Source organism: Toxorhynchites rutilus, chromosome 3 (genome assembly GCF_029784135.1).
Source record: "Toxorhynchites rutilus septentrionalis strain SRP chromosome 3, ASM2978413v1, whole genome shotgun sequence".
Lineage (NCBI taxonomy): Eukaryota > Metazoa > Arthropoda > Insecta > Diptera > Culicidae > Toxorhynchites > Toxorhynchites rutilus.
The window spans coordinates 165082805-165099499 of record NC_073746.1 but is presented as its reverse complement, the minus strand read 5'-3'; the positions used below and the strand labels follow the sequence as shown (position 1 = coordinate 165099499).

Below are 16695 nucleotides of genomic sequence, written 5' to 3'. Positions count from 1 at the left end.
CTTTTTTATATCACAATTTTGTGGCCTAAACGTGGAGAGGCCAAAGGAATGTTTTAGGATGAATAATTTATTTCCGTGCATGAAAATAAACGAAGAGCAATGAATACTGCGACAACGGGTGGTATGTTTTGTACATGATGTGTTTGAATAATAAACGGCATGTTTATTTATGATGAGAGAAACGCGTGTGATTTAAACATGTTTGTGTTTATGCACACTGATCAGAAATAAATATACAAATACTTCCTAATAATAATATTTGCGTATTATTCGAATATATCCTTCTTTCGGGTAAGTGTCGCATTCGGGTTACATTCGGGTAATTGTTACATTCGGGGGAGTGGAATTCGGGTGAATGTCTTTCGGGTAACGTTTCGGGTGAATGTCTTTTCGACATCGCGGTGATTAAATAAATATGTCGCCAGTTTAATGATTTTCGGAGGAATTCCCTTGGTTACTTTCTCAGGTTTCCTGAATACCTCTCTCCGATGTCACGATCGGAGTTCGATGACGAGTACGCTCGAAGTTTAACGAAATTCTTTCGGTTACTTTCGCAGGTTTCTCAAAGTTAACTTTCCCCCATAGGGAAGAGTTCGATAGAAAGAACGTGTGATAAATAATATTAGGTTGGAATAAAAGTTATCCATTATTTTTGGGTGAAATGCAAAACTATTTCTCATATGCTCCGGATTGTCCGATTTGGGTCAATATGCACCTTTTTGTTGTAAAATTTGTTGCCATTTTAAAGGTAGCTTCATAATTGTCTCTATCATAGAAGTCTTGGTCCGTATTGACGAAAAACTCTCGCAATAGATTTTTACATTCTTCTCCTGATCCCAATTTCTTATCGCTCAGGAAATTTTGCAATGCGAGAAAAAGGTGGTAGTCGGTTGGTGCCACGTCCGGGCTATATGTTGGATGCATTAAAACATCCAAAGCAAGCTCTGGGAATTGTGTGGCCTTGCGTTGTCCTGATGGAACACAACTCCTCTTCTGTTGGCAAATTCTGGACGTTTCTGGTCAATCGCTAGCTTCAAACGGTCCATTTGTTGACAGTAGAAATATTAATTTAGTGTATTGCACTATTTTTTTTTTAAAGTTTAAAAAATATGAAGAAAATTGAAAAAAAATTAATTGCACGTATTTTACTGTTGCAGTATCCGCACCATAAACACCATTCACAATTTCAGCGGCCTAGCTTGCAGTTTCGCCTTTATGAAAGAAAAAGAGTAAAATATACCGAATTTTCTCTTTGTTAACCTCCAATGTCAACACCCTGTAACTCACAACTGAATGGAACAAACAAAACACAGCAAAAAATATTGTTTTGTGTGAAATAGCACCTTTACAACGAGCCTAGCCTTGAAGTTGTATAACCGATATTACGCGAGATATTTATCACTATAGCTACCAAGAATATAAAGTTATAACTTTGAGTAGAATTGAGGTATTGATAAGTTCTGCATCGCAAAATCATTTGTAGTAAAGTTCTTAGTAAAGTTCTAAAAGAAGACAGTTTGCATGTTGAATTTAAAATATAGAAGATAGAGCGAAAAAAAACGTGACCGAACCGAATGAACCATGACGTTTTTTCTATCGTGACCCTAACGCAACTTAGAAAAAAAGCGATATATCGGTTATTTTAAGGCATAAAAAAAACTTTGTTATACAAAGTTGATTCAAATAACTGGGGCTATAACATTGTCGAACTATGTTTACCGTCTTGTATGAATGGAGAAAGTTATATTTTTCAGTTCATCGAAAATTTTGGTCACCCTATTTTTGACAACATAAAAATAAGCGATTTATAATGTGTAATAACTTTGTCGAAGACCATTTTTGTCTAGAGAATAACTTTCGAGCTCTACACCCAAACTAGCATTGGCAGAAAACATGTCATCTTTGGCAGAAAAGATGCCATTTCCTGTGCATGAGAGTCAAATGCGCAAATAATGAGCTATTTTAAAAGCTTAAAAATGGTTTGTATGTATGCGAGCAGACATCTCTTTCTGTTTTCTTTTCTCTTTTCATTTGGGATTGTACAAAAAAATGTCCATACGACGTCAATGAGAATCGAACCCAGGCCGGCTGGAATGCAAAGTTACTTTACACGATCACGCTATCCATATAGCTGCCAGCGCTATTATAAAGGAGCGTGATAATATTACACCTCATCATAAAATGTAGTTGGAAGGTGTTTTCTAAGACGATAAAGAAGAACATGAACGAGAACATATCTTTCTCTGTCCTGGCCGTGTATTTGGCAAACTATACGAAAAGCTTTCATATGCTTTCATTTAAATGTGTCTCCTGTTTCGCTCCCTCATATTGGCTCGCGCATATATTATACAAATGATATAATGTATTGGGGAGTAGAACATTTTATGTTATCTTTCAGCTTATTTAATGTAATGAATCGGGATGCCAGAACATGTGCTAAACATTAACTTTGGGTGTAGATGCAAATTTACAATCAGAAGATCTTCCTGGACCATTGTGCACTGCATATTGAGTTCTTTCTAGAGGCGAATGAACTGAAAAGTTTAAAGCCTCTTTAATACAAAAGCCTCTTAAATGCAGAAACAGAAACATTTGGTTCATAATCATTTTTATAAATATTCATGATTCACAAAGAGAAACACAAATAAAAATAACTATTTGTTTATTATATTATAGCATCGGATCAACAAAAAAAAATCAAGACAGTCGATTATACATCGACAGCCATACTGAAAGGTCATGTTTCTTGATATTTATATGGTCCCAAGATTGAAACAGACTATCGGAAGGGCTATTTGTACCATATCAGTCATTCGTGGAAACAAACCGTCCAAATCTTTCAATAAGGTCGAAACATTACACACGAAAATTAAAAAAAAATCCTGTGCTGATGTTGGGGCGTTGTTCTCGTGAAGCAGTAAACGACTTATGCTGATGTTGGGGCGTTGTTCTCGTGAAGCAGTAAACGACTTATGCGTAATCAGCAGCTAATAATGGAGGAGGTGCAAACAGATTCTAATTTTCTGGGAAATCGGTCCAGATATTCAAGGCCCAGAATTCTGCCATTTGTGTTGAAGCAATAAATAGGTTTTCAAGCTGAAACAAGTACAATTTAGATTCTGGAAATATAACCATTAATGTCCTCGGCGAGATGCGATTGTAAATTGATCAGGTTAAATTTATCAATTGACAAAATCAAATTACACTCTGGAAGACAATCAACAACGCTGCACTTGCATGAGTAGTATACAATTCGATGCCTGAATGGGTTCAATCCCAGGACCCAGAGCGATTTCGCTTATTTAACTATGTCTTGAGGAAAAGGAAGTCATCCCAATCAAAAAAGTGGATACTATTTGTAAACCAACTAGGCAACCTTGCAAAGCCAAATAAATCAAGGCGCTTTGAAGTATACTACCAGGTTCGTCAATACTACAAAACCGTCAATACTACTTGAATGATATCCCAAAGCATGATAACACGATTTTGATTCATTCGCAGTTGATTCAAGTTATGCGTTTATGTGATTCTCGAACTGCATCTGCCTGATATGCATATATGATGTCGATTAGCTCAATTTTACGATAGTGCATATCATAAAACCGATGGTTGTTATACCTAATTATGACTTGATCTGTCGTGATAAATAAAAATGGATTTTTTGAATTTTATGCGATTTTAGGTGTACACGATGGATGTTGCAAACTACACTTTGAACTAACTTACCTTAGGTTGTATACGATAGGTGTCAACACACTCCACCTTCAGAGGAACAGTTTCAACTTCGAAATCGTATCCATAGGAACGCACGATCAGAAGAGTGTGTAATGGAACATTAATATATGGAACATCATCTGAAACGAAAATAATATCATAGAATCGGGTGTACATAGTGCCCGTACTGAAACTACTCGTTTTACCCGGTTTCGATCCCGTGAAATACGCCATAATGCAGCGGAGAACGGCTTGATGGGACACCACCAGCACATCCGTGTTGGCCAGCAGTGCCTGCACCACACTGTCAACACGCTGCAGCAGATCCAGATAGGACTCTCCATGGGGATAGCGATACTTGAATTTGTCCTGATCGCGCCAGGCAAACTCCTGCGGGAAACGCTCCTGGATTTCCTCGTACGTCAGCCCCTCGCAAATGCCGGCATCGATCTCGTTCAAATCTTTGATGGCAGCCCGCGGACCGGGTATGTTTTGAACCGTTCGAATTGTTCGACACAACTCGGAGGTCCATATCTGGATATGAAACATGGAGATTGTCGTATGGAAACAAAAACTTGGTAAACATCGCTACTCACGAGCTTTGGTTTCGGACCGTCTGGAGTCGCACCGGGACCTCCAAGCTGTCGTGCCAATCGCTCGGCATACTTCATACCCCGAGGCGATAGGTCGGAGTCGCCACCAATCCGTCCCAGGACATTGTACTCGGATTCGCCGTGCTGTGGATAAAGGATTCATTAGTCTTCAGTTCTAATTAGCGCTGTTGTCACAGATAACACTAACTCGGCTGAAATAAAATGTCTGCTGTCGTATCACTGGACTTGCTAGTACCCCGAGAATCTCCGTTTGGATTGCTCCCCGGACGCCACGTGCCGTTACCGAATGACACATGGCATCCTCCGAGTTGTTCACCGTAATCAGAGGTCCCTCGAGGGGACAGCAACTCTCGAACCGAGGTGTAAACAGCTCATTGCTTTCTTTGATCCGTCGCTCCCAATCGATGTTCTGATCTAGCTTATGGTAGAACCGTACCGTATCGTCGATATTTTCCTGGAGACACTTCTCGTTGCAGCTGAACTCGATCAAGAGATGATGGAAGACCTTTTCGCAGCAGAACGCGGCCAGAAACTGGCGCGACTGACGGGTCAGGTGCATGCCGTCGATGATCTGAAAGATTCATTTTTATGGTCATTCGATAGTTAATAATACTGAAGAATTGGACTTACCGCAACATTGTTCCCCTCTTGGAAGAATAGCGATATCTCTTGCAGGGTGTCGGCAGTGGCATTTTCTTCCACATTGTAGACTAAAATATATCAATAAAAGGGAAGTCTGAGATGAGTAAACAATCTTACCATGCGTAAACAACAATTATTAATCATTCGATCACTGTCATTGCAATTCTTATCGTTTGTTTCGATGCAATTGATATAAGTCTCATCTATTTTCGAATACATGGAGTCGTTGATCAACAAGATAAGTTATACAGTGCAACCCTCGTTAGTGTGGCGCGAGTAAATGTATTTGTTTTTGTTGGCCTTTTAGATGAAATATGAACAAATGTATCGTAATTTTCATGTATTTCCCAGTGTCATAAAGTTATACAGCCATTCCATTCCACCGATATAGTGGTTCTCAGATTTTCGTGAAAAGTTTAGTAGTTTTATTCATTATCGCAAAACATTAGACTCGTATTTTTTATTTTTTCAGTGACCTTTTCTATTTTAGGGTTGTCCGAAAAATCAACTTTTTCCTCTTTTTCCCAAAAATGCCTTTTTTCAAAAATTCATAATTTTTGATCCAATAGACCGATTCAGATGATCGACATTATTTTCGACAAAATTAAAGCCAATCACCTGGTCGTTTTTGAAAAAAATACTACCTCTGCAGAAGATTCGAATTCTGTTCTCATTATTATTGATTGTATTCGTTTTTAATTTTTTTTTTCATAGTCTCGGGACCAAGGGCGCTATATCTTTTTATGTTTTTCTCTGGAAAGCTGAGGATTTTTCACATAACATATGTCGAAACCAGAGAGGCGTTTTTTTCGGTTTTGAGTTATGATTTTTCAAAGTTAACCGATGATCCAAAAAATCATTTTTCACGTTTTTACAAAAGTGACTTTGTTCAAAAATTTATTACTTTTGAACTACTGGAACGATTCAGATGATCGATATATCAAATTAAAGCCTACTAGGTAGCCTTTTTTGGAAAAATGACACATTTGCCAATTAATTGAATTCTAGTCGCATAGAAATATTGAAAGAAGACTGAAAACATGTTAACTTTGGAAAATCATAACTTCAAAACGAAAAATAACACATCTCTGACTTTTGGATATGTTATGTAAAAAAACAGCTTTCAAGAAAAAATATAAAAAAAATTGCATCCTTGGTCCCGAAACCATGTAAACTATAAAAAACTAATACAATAAATAATTACGAAATCAAAATCCATTTTTTTTCGTAAGTCCAATATTTTTCTAAAAAGACTATCTAATTGGCTTTAATTTTATATGTCGATGATCTGAATCGGTCCAGTAGATCAAAAGTTATGAATTTTCGTGTTGGAAAAAAGAGGAAAAAAATGATTTTTCGAATCATCGGTTGACTTTTAAAAATCATAACTCAAAAACGAAAAAAGCGCTTCTCTGGTTTCGACATATGTTATGTGAAAAATCCTCAGCTTTCCAGAAAAAATATAAAATAAAAAAAAATATGAAATTTAAATAGAAAAATAGAGAACAGAATTCGAATTTTCTGCAGGTATATTATTTTTTAAAGACCAGGTGATTGGCTTTAATTTGATATGTCGATCATCTGAATCGGACCCTAATAATAACTGTAAATCTCGACGAGTAATCCAATTTTGAGACATTTAGCATCAAAATTATTTTTTGAAAACCTCGATTTTCTGGGATTTTTGAAAAAAAAAATAAACTAAATTTTAACGTCTGCGATACCAGTAAATGAAGTCCGAATGAGCTAACATTTTGCATAGGGTATATTATCGTGCAAATCAACATTTCGTAGCAAGTTCCGAATGAAAAATCGAGATAACTATTTTTATTGGCACCCTAAACCATGCTTTTCGTTCTGTATTCCGAAAGAAAGAGTACCAGAGTGCCGATTTTTGATAAAAAAAATTCGAGATGACATTAGATCTCGACGTTCCATGCAATTTTAAGACATTTGGCATCAATTTTTTTTCGAAAACCCCAATTTCCTTTACTTCTTCCTTGGCTGATTATTCGTTTTTAAAAAAACTCAAACTTTGACCGCTTTGCGCCACTCTCCCTTAAGTCCGATTGAGCTGATATTTTGCATAGGGTGTTTTTTCGAGGCGATGAACATTTTTATGGGGTAAATTTTTGAAATTCGAGATGACCATTATCATTGGCACCCTAATATATACATATATAACTCAAAAACGAAAAAAGACGCCTCTCCGGTTTCGACATATGTTATGTGAAAAATCCTCAGCTTTTCAGAAAAATATTAAAAAATATAGCGCCCTTGGTCCCGAGACAATAAAACAACAATCAACAATAAAAATAAAAAACAACAATCAATAATCAATAATATCAATAACATCAATCAAAATCAATAATAACGAGAGCAGAATTCGAATTTTCTGCGGGTGTAGTATTTTTTCAAAAAAGAGCATATGATTGGCTTCAATTTGATATGTCGATCATCTGAATCGGTCGTCTTTAGAGCGTGGTTCCTTTGCGATTATCATGGAATAGTGGGGGAGGGTTGGAATCAGGATTCACTGAGGTAAGTTTATCTTACTTGAGAAGGTAACCGAGAGAACTCCCCTAAAACCAATCAAACCGGCTTTATATTGAATTATTCATCACGGGTGCGCATTATAGAACTTCTATCGCGACGGCGGTGTTATTTTTGGGAATCCTGAGAAATGAACCAAGAGAACTCTTCCTAAACCCATTCCGAACGGCGATATGTTATAATTATCGCGTGTACTCCGTATCGAAATAAATCACGATGTAACTCCGCCATCGTGATTGTATTTCGATACGGAGTACACGCGATAATTATAACAAGAAACCTTAGAAGGTAGCCGAGAGCTCTTGTAAATTTAATAATTATCGTGTGTAATCATAATCGAACTTCAATTGTGGCGGCGAGAAGGAATTATAAAATTCAAGAAATGAAGGTGTTTGCACCGAAATAGATTTATGAACATCCCAAGTAAACGAGATCCGCACCAGACACTGTAATAGCCAACACAGGGATCAAGTCTCTCCGGAGAGTTTTATCGGTGATTGCTTTGCATCGTTTTTTCGCTAGAGAGCAGACAGAACAGCTGATTGTGTGCAGCAATAGAACAGAAGAGACTCAGAAAAAGTTCGTCGATAAAATATATCTGTGTTATGTTCTGTGTTTCAAATTTAAATCTGTTTTTTTTCTGTAAAGTATCCGAAAGATCAGAACGGTTGCGCGCGAACAGAAGGAATCAAGAATTACCAAATTTAAGAATTACAGAATTGTAGAAAGAAATTATTCAAAAAAAAATAAAGATGGAGAATTAAAGAATGAAAAAATGAGTTGAATAATAAAAACAGAATTAAAGAGTTAATGAATAAGTCGAAGAATTAAAAATTGAATAATCCAAGAATTAATTCAAAAAAATTCAAAAAAGAAAAAAAACTTATCTGACGCCAACTGTGCACTATTTTCCAAAAAAACGCGCTGCGTAGGGACATTCATTTGAATTGTATTCAATCGCGTCCCGTTCACATATAATTGTATTGCCAATAAAAAGTGGATTACACTGATGTGCAACGAATTTTGCTCATTTTCAATTTGTATCAGAATGTTTTAGAAACGATATAGAATAAATTGAAAACGTATGAATGAAATGTTTCATTATAAAACGGGTCTTTCATTGAGGACTTGCCAACTTTTTTTTTTAAAATAAAACAGAGGTTTTTTGAGATATTGAGTTCAAATTTATTCTGGTAATTTTAATTTAATAAAAAAATAATTTTTCTTAATGCTTCAGCTCACGTCTAACGAATATTGGAAAAAAGTGATGCATCTATATTACCTTCACAAGAAAACTAGAATCGTTTAAGTATGGTAAAAACAACGGTAAAAAGCTCCAACCCAAACCATCCATGATGTCAGAGAGAACAAACGCAAACTTAGCTTGAGCGTGAAATTAAAATTATTCCGCTAATGACAACACATCCGGTCCCATCAGTTCAATTTACTTGATCAAAAAACACGCGTGAAAGGCAAAGTCCTTCGGATGTTTCGATGAAGATAGACCATCGCAAAAAAAAGTAACATTGTACATAGCAGCAGTTCCTCTCGACTTCCATTCTAAAAAGCAACTAAAATTGTATAATTGTCATTGATTAAGTGTGGCTGAACTTGATCGGCTAAGCGTGGTACCATGATGTGTTTTTTAATCCACTAGTCAATTGGTCACGCTCACTCGTCCGTCTTCAGAAGTTCACTTTCTTCAGCGGCTCACGCATTAAGTTGAAGGCTGCAACGAGCTTCTCCTGTTCTGACTGCTGTACGGGCCACAAATGTACTGGTAACATTGATTGTGGCTCAACATCGATAGTTTTTTTTAATACTTTGAACATTTGTCAGAGGTAACCGTCATTTATTGGCGAAAGTCTTTGAGGAAGCAATAGAAGGTTAGAACTGCAATGTTGATGTTTTTAAAATGATAAAGGTTAACTAGAAAAGAAACAAAACTTAACGTGTGTACATTGTGTTTATTCAAAGAATTTTGCATGCTGGTCGAAGGTTATCCATTTTTTCCAATAACAGGCAAGGCCAAAAATTTCCTGATTTTCCAGTAATTTTTCTGAAAAATTCCAGATGTAGCTGTAGTTCTTAAAAATATAATTAGCTATAACAATTGATATTACTTTCTGACGTCTGTCGATATCTGTCGATATCTACCAATAATTGTAAGTGATTTCAGATTGAATCAAACGACGATTGAGAAGTGAGAAGCGTTAAAAATGAATTTAAAGTTAGCTACTTAAAGTTAAGTTAAAATTAGACACCAATACAAAGCGTTATTTTCATTTTAATTCGGATCAATTTCACGAACTGTTACGATTTTAAGGAAATGATTTTTTCTTGCAATCTTTCAGCCGTTTCCTCACGCATGTTTTCACAAAAACCATTCGGTGCAAATGCAGAAGCCCTCGCAACGTTGAGGTTTCCACAAGAGAAATAGAAGACCATTAAACTTTGGTAAAAATTCCGTAATCTTATTCTTTCCAAAAATGGCCTAGCCGTTCACATTTCGGATCATAGTGAGCAAACTTATTCCTTTGTTGCTAGCAATATTGTGTCAATGCTGAGTCTGCAGGAACTCCACTGATACGTCCAAAATCTGCCAATTTAGTCAAAAGCTTCTCGAATCGATCGCCAGCCAATTTTTAATCGGAATCAATGACGGAATAGCCAAGAGAGGAAACGGTTTCATCGCATGATACATCATCGCTTCATAATATTTAAAAGTATGTATTGCTTTTAACATTCCTTCGCATCCCAGACGAAATTGCAAGATTTGTCCATCGTAAATTTTTAGCGGGTTTTTTGAATCAATTCACTATTGGATGCATCGTGTAAAATATGCAATCCGAAGTTATCTAAATTCAGTTTGAAACGACCAATTCACGTTGGTGCTTTCCATCAACCCTAGAGCATGTTTGTGCAAAGATGTATTTCCCAGGTCTTCTTTGATAGCTGTAAGTTGATCTGATGCTTGAAAACTTTCCAAAACCATTGACGTCATGTAACGATTTACCACCTCCTTATCTTCTTCATTCCCAAAATCTGAAATTCAGATTCATCTGCAGCCTCTTTGAAGTCTCGTTCAAAGACTCGTCGAAACCAACGATAATGTATAGCTTGTAAAGTTTCATCGAGCTTATATTTAGAAAACGTGGTAATGCCAAACATCATCATAAAGCTTTTTATATCACGCCCTAGTTGGACTTTTTCAACTTTCTGGCCGTCATGAAACATTCTCCTCAATACAAACATGTTCTTTTTTCTCAGCAGTACAGAGTGATTTGTGACACATAACTGTTTTTAGACACCTCAGGATCTAACCTTTGTAGTATGGTTTTAAAGTATGAACTTATCGATAGTTTTTTAAGAATGGAAAAGGAAGGGAATTGGTTGGAACTGCATGTACTGATTGTATAAGTAAGTGATCAGCTGCAATACAACCTGGAAATGGCTGGTTCGAGCACTCGATGTGAATACGGTACAGTACGCGCATCCTGGCTAGTGTCGATCGACCATGACGAAATCTCCGGATCTTGCAGCCAAATGCCTTGGAGGGTGGTTTTGCCTGCCATTTAGTTTTTAGTACAGGAAAACCTGTTTTTGTGCGATTTTTTTTATGCGGTATATGAAAATTATATGACGAAGTTATCGTCCATTTAGTTTTTTTTTCGATGGTTTATATGCATTTCAGTGCGAGAAAAGCATATTTGCGTCTAAATTATCCACTCCTCAAATCAGTCCCATCCTTCCACTAAATGTTCTAAGTTGCGCATGACATGATTTCTAATAGCAACAAGTTTCGACATGCAACTAAAAGCACAACATAGTCACGCGCAACCCAAAAGGCAAACTGTCCAACCGCAATGCAGGGAGACAAAAGGAAATCGAACGGTGAACGCGTGGATTTGAGTTTTCTTGGGGAAACTTTTTTTATGCGGTCCCTATCTACCGCGCAAAAAAAAGTTTTTTTTCAGATTGTGTACCAAACACGATTTTTTAAAGCTACTGGCGAAGTTTTGCACTATTTTTAATGCGATTTTTTCGTGCGGTCCCTATCCCTCGCACAAAAAAAAAAGGTTTGCCTGTATAGCAACATTCATCTTCTTCTTTTATTTTATTTTTGAAAGCCATCAACTTTGCAGTTCTTTTGCCTTTAAACTAACTCGGAATATCGTTTCAATGAAAAATCTGATACGCCCAAAATTAGTCAATATTGCCGAAAGCTTCTCGGATCGTTCCTAGCCAAGTTTTTTTATCAGAATTTATGACGGGAGGATCAGCACAATTGATTGCAGCCTTCGTCACAGGATAGATCAACGGCGATCGCTTCGTAAGCACCAAAACCAGTGCTTTTAACCCTTTGCGGTCGGAATTTATTTCCCTTGAAAGAGATTCTCTTATCTTTCCACACTTTGTTTTTACCGAGTACCGTTACCTATTATTGATAGAAACTCCGTACACATTCGTGAAGAAGTTCACTAGACTTTAAAATTCGTTAGAAAAAAATGTAAACAATTACATCGTTGAATAAAGTATTTAGTATGATTTCTTGCTGTGGTGGCTGAGAGCAGACAAATATCGAAGCCGCAAAAATTACATCCGCACGCGGATATGATATATATATGATTTTCGGGTTTTGTTTCCCTTTTCCACTTTTGATCAGTATTCATTATCATAGGGTGGTTTAAATATTATAGAATAACATGTAGAACGTGTTCTCATTGACAGAAATTTGAAATTCATAATGTAACTGTCCATATTAAACCCACTGTCCGTCTTACCCGTACCTCCCCTAACTGTTTCCAGGCACCACAGCAGCTCAGCTTTGATAGTATCGTTTTTCAGTAAGAATTTCTCGATAGTTTTCGAAGCAGAGAGAATGTCCGTGGAGACAGAGATGCAAACTATCTTGATTTTTTGGTATTTATCAGTCTTTATGTAAGCCGTAAGAAATATACTGGGATCTCTGCCAAACTTTTCCTGGTTTCTAAACACGGGACTGTCATAACAACTCTCTGGTTCACACTTTTATAATATTTACATTAGAAAATTTTTGAATCCAAAGTGAATGTAATAAGATTTTATATAACATTTGCTTGACAGGCTCAAAGTAGTATCTTCTTCAATGATGAAACTATGCTAAACATATCTATAATCGAATCAAATATCATCGAAATCAGAAATCATTCAATAATTCTTCCACTGCTGATATGCTGCTGATATGATTCGACAAAACAACACTGGCATGCCATGCTTATTAATTCTTTTACATTCCTCAGCATCGATTGAACGACATTTTTTTAAATTCAATCTTAATAGCAAATACAGGGTTTTCCAACTTTAAATTCCGAAAGTAAATTGAAATAAAACACACTTAGAATTCGAATTTCGATGAAACTTTTATTTCAAATTAAAGTTTGGTTCATGCCATTATGTGTGAAATACAACATCATTCAAATGTCCACCTAGGGCTTCCTCGCACACCTTGATCCGGAACAGGTAATTTTCGATGACGTTTCGGCACATATGGGGCGGTATCTCGGTCATAACTTCACGAATGTTGTCTTTCAAATGTTCAAGAGTTTGCGGAGAGTTGGCATAGACACGGTCTTTCGCATAACCCCACAAAAAAAAGTCTAGCGGGTTCAAATCGCATGATCTGGACGGCCAATTGGCATCACCAAAACGCGAAATTATGCGTCCCTCAAATTTCGTTCGCAATATGGCCATGTTCGGTCGTGTTGTGTGACACGTGGCGCCGTCCTGCTGAAACCACATGTCATCCGTATCCATATCTTCAATTTGTGGCAAAAAAAAATCGGTTAACATGCGGCCATAGCGCTCACAGTTCACAGTTACCGTCTCGCCGTCCTCATTTTCAAAGAAATACGACCCGATGACTCCACCAGACCATAATGCGCACCAAACAGTGACTTTTGGCGGATGCAATGGCCTCTCAAAAATCACGTGTGGATTTTCTGAGCCCCATATACGGAAATTTTGGGTGTTCACATAGCCACCGAGCTCGAAATGTGCCTCATCGCTGAAGAAAATTTGATGCAAAAATTCAGCATTTTGCTGCTGTTGTTCGTTCACCCAATCGACGTATGCCCGACGCATTCCATGGTCACCACGCTCTAATTTTTGTACCAGTTGGACTTTATATGGATGTAGGTGCAAGTCTAAATGCAAAATTCGCCACAATGATGTGTTTGACAAGCCCAATTGCTGAGCACGCCATGGAATCGAAACATTCGGGTCATCCTCCACACTGGCAGCAACAGAAGCAATATTTTCGGCCGAACGCACATTACGATGATGCACAGGTCTCACAATATCCGCTACGGATCCAGTTTGTTCGAATTTACGCACTACATTAGCGATTGTGTGCTCTGTAGGCCGTCCATGACGACCAAAATCCGTCCGTAATGCTCGAAAAAACATTTGCCGGTTTTCATCATTTTTATAGTATAATTTAACAAAATTAACACGTTGTGCGATGCTAAAACGATCCATATTGTAAAATGGCAGACATTCAACTAACGATATGACGCATTGGTTGACAGCTATGTCAAACGGTTGTCAGCGTAGGGCTGTATACTTTCGGAAGCCCGAAATGAAAAACCCTGTATTAATCTATTCCGTTCAGCACAAATCAGTTCAGCCGCACTCGTCCGTTCGCAAACAGTTTGCCCGCAACAAACACTTCGTTCTCAAACATTTCTCTCCCAAACAGTTCACTCTTAATCAGTTCTTTCCCATACAGTTCACTCGCAAACAGTTCGTTCTCAACCAGTTCGTTCACAAACAGTTCACTCTCAATAAGTTCGTTCTCAAACAGTTCACTTGCAAACCGTTCTTTCGGAATCAGTTCGTGGAGTGGACTACCGTTCTTTGAAAAAGAACGACCGTTCGTTCACTCTTTTCGGCGAACTAGTTCTTTCGTACCGTTCGTGAACGGTTTGTCTATCTCTAGCAAGTAAGGTGAGTGATACGGTTAATTCTAGCAAATAAATTTTAAATTTGCAACTTCAACAATGTTGATTGCTTCCTGAAATTTCATATCAATGGCCTTTCAGGTATTGTGAAATTTTAGCATCAGTGTAAGTGTAAAATTGTACATGATAGCAGTTGTGTAAAAAATGACTTGATATATGAAACGATTTATATCAATTTTCATAAATAAAAACCAAGATATGTTCCCGCTCGAGAACGGGTCGCTCAGTTTAAGCTGTCTGTTTTGTTGTGTTCATTTTCATCCAAGGAAATTTATTGCGGCGAGAATATTGGAAATGTGAAAAAATATTCGAAAAAGTGATTTCCAATATGCTCTAGATATAATATTAGGTGTTGTTAGTCCAATTGAAATTCGCATTGGGTTGAAAATAAAAATTATAAAAGAAAATCACCTTTTCCATTTCAAATATGTTTTCTCTATATTAAAGTTACATGTTTTTACTGATGAGAAAAATTGATAATTGTTTTCGGTATTGATAATTATCTTGTATTACATTGGTGAGTTTTTTTTTCTTTATATCATCCGTACATAACACAGGAGGCATCTCGTTTAGGGTCATAGATGGCGGTTTTCATCATATCTCATTCCAATTTGGCATCTTCTATCTGATACGCACCATACAATGACTGTTTACCATCCTCCTGTCATCATTACTGTCATCATCACTCGGTAGACACTGGTGGAGTGAACAAACAATACCCAATAACCAAACGAAACAACCCTTTCCAGGGCCACCAAATCATTATCAAAGAGTTTAACGATGTATTTCTTCAAACATATCCAAAATCAACAGATAGCCTAACGGAATCCTTCGCCAACTATGCGGTCGTGTCTCGGATACAACCCTCCTGTGACTTTTTTGTTTTTAGTTTATTGGCAATTCTGACGATATTTTGAAAAAATCACCGATTGAATCAGCGCACAAAAATGTTTGTTTTGATTTCACGAAACAAGGAAAATTAAATACATGGGCGGATTGTGTAAAAGTATTCCAATATTCTGGTAATGGCTGTCATAAGGTGGGTTGAAAGATAATGTTTACTATATATATTTTTATCACGTCAATCCATCATTCCTAGTAAAAAGTTATGATTTCCGTTTTAGCTTACCCCGACTAATTCCAACTTGCCCCGGTGTACCTTACACACATATCGATGGTTATTGTGGTTCATTTTTAGACTAGGCTTACCTTTAGCGCTTTCACCCCGCCAGCTGAGATGCCGTGCTACCTTGTGTGACGCCAGAGATTTACCCCGACAGGGTAGACCAACGACAGTGACCACTAGAGGCGCCCTCAGAGGGCATGGCTTTACGCCGCAGTCCGGCTTCACAGCAGTACGGGATCCTGTTGAAATTCGAAAAGAAAATACACTCCTTTAGACCTTCAGTCGACACGCTTCGTTGATGTAATTGATCTTATTTTAGCATCGGTAAGAAAAGATGGAGTATTTTTAAACGGTCTCATCAAAACAAATGTGTTTTCCCCGAGTGCACAATGTAAACAGCTCTCGCCAATATTGTTGTCTCAAACACACGCAGTTTTCAAGGAACAAGATGTTCTACTTGCTGTGAATAACCTCCAGCATGTTAATCGAATTCCAGGCTGGCTTTTAAGAACAGAAGCTGTCGCACACTTGCTGAATCCAGTATTTTATTTTGGTTCACCGTGGAAATAAATCCATCAAATGCAAATATTCGGCTTGCTCCACAAAACAAAACCACAACAACAATAATAAATAAAAACACAACACATTTACTTCGACCATTGCCATTGGCAGCAACATCAGCGCGCTCGGAGGAAGAGACGGCGTGCGTATCTAAGCAGTTCATGTGTTCATCGAGAGCGATGCACAAACTGAAAACAAAAGTGAAATTTTCACTTCAGCTTTTCGTGGTTTGTTCCTTTTTGCTACATTAACTACGGCAGTCTGGCGTGTGTTGGTGATATGGCTCGGTTTCGTCGTCATCGGAGTCAACGATTTCTTTCTCCGAAAGTCTTCGTACGCTGGTCGTGCCCTCCGCACACCATTCAATACCACCGGAAGACCCCGTTGTCTGCTTGTGTGTGATTGCTGATCAACAAACAAATCTGGTTTTCCCGGTTTACATTCTCTCCGTTGTTTTGCTTCCCGACGTCAAAAAGAAAACACT

General features: G+C 37.4%; 1 protein-coding gene across 3 annotated transcripts in view; it reads right to left on the bottom strand.

The window, feature by feature from the left end:
- The window catches only part of LOC129780298 (6-phosphofructo-2-kinase/fructose-2,6-bisphosphatase 1-like), a 270999-nt gene that overhangs the window by 15117 nt on the left and 239187 nt on the right, over positions 1-16695 (bottom strand). The window contains exons 1-7 of one of the 3 annotated variants that reach the window (XM_055788379.1): positions 16302-16461; positions 15734-15889; positions 4959-5038; positions 4516-4899; positions 4311-4451; positions 3921-4248; positions 3727-3854 (exon numbers count right to left, since the gene is read on the bottom strand). In XM_055788379.1, coding sequence (XP_055644354.1) covers positions 3727-3854; positions 3921-4248; positions 4311-4451; positions 4516-4899; positions 4959-5038; positions 15734-15889; positions 16302-16374 — 1290 coding nt within the window. In that variant the 5' untranslated portion in view covers positions 16375-16461. Of the gene's footprint in view, positions 1-3726; positions 3855-3920; positions 4249-4310; positions 4452-4515; positions 4900-4958; positions 5039-15733; positions 15890-16111; positions 16146-16301; positions 16462-16695 lie in introns of those variants that run through there. The other 2 variants (XM_055788380.1, XM_055788378.1) reach the window with 2 other exon arrangements.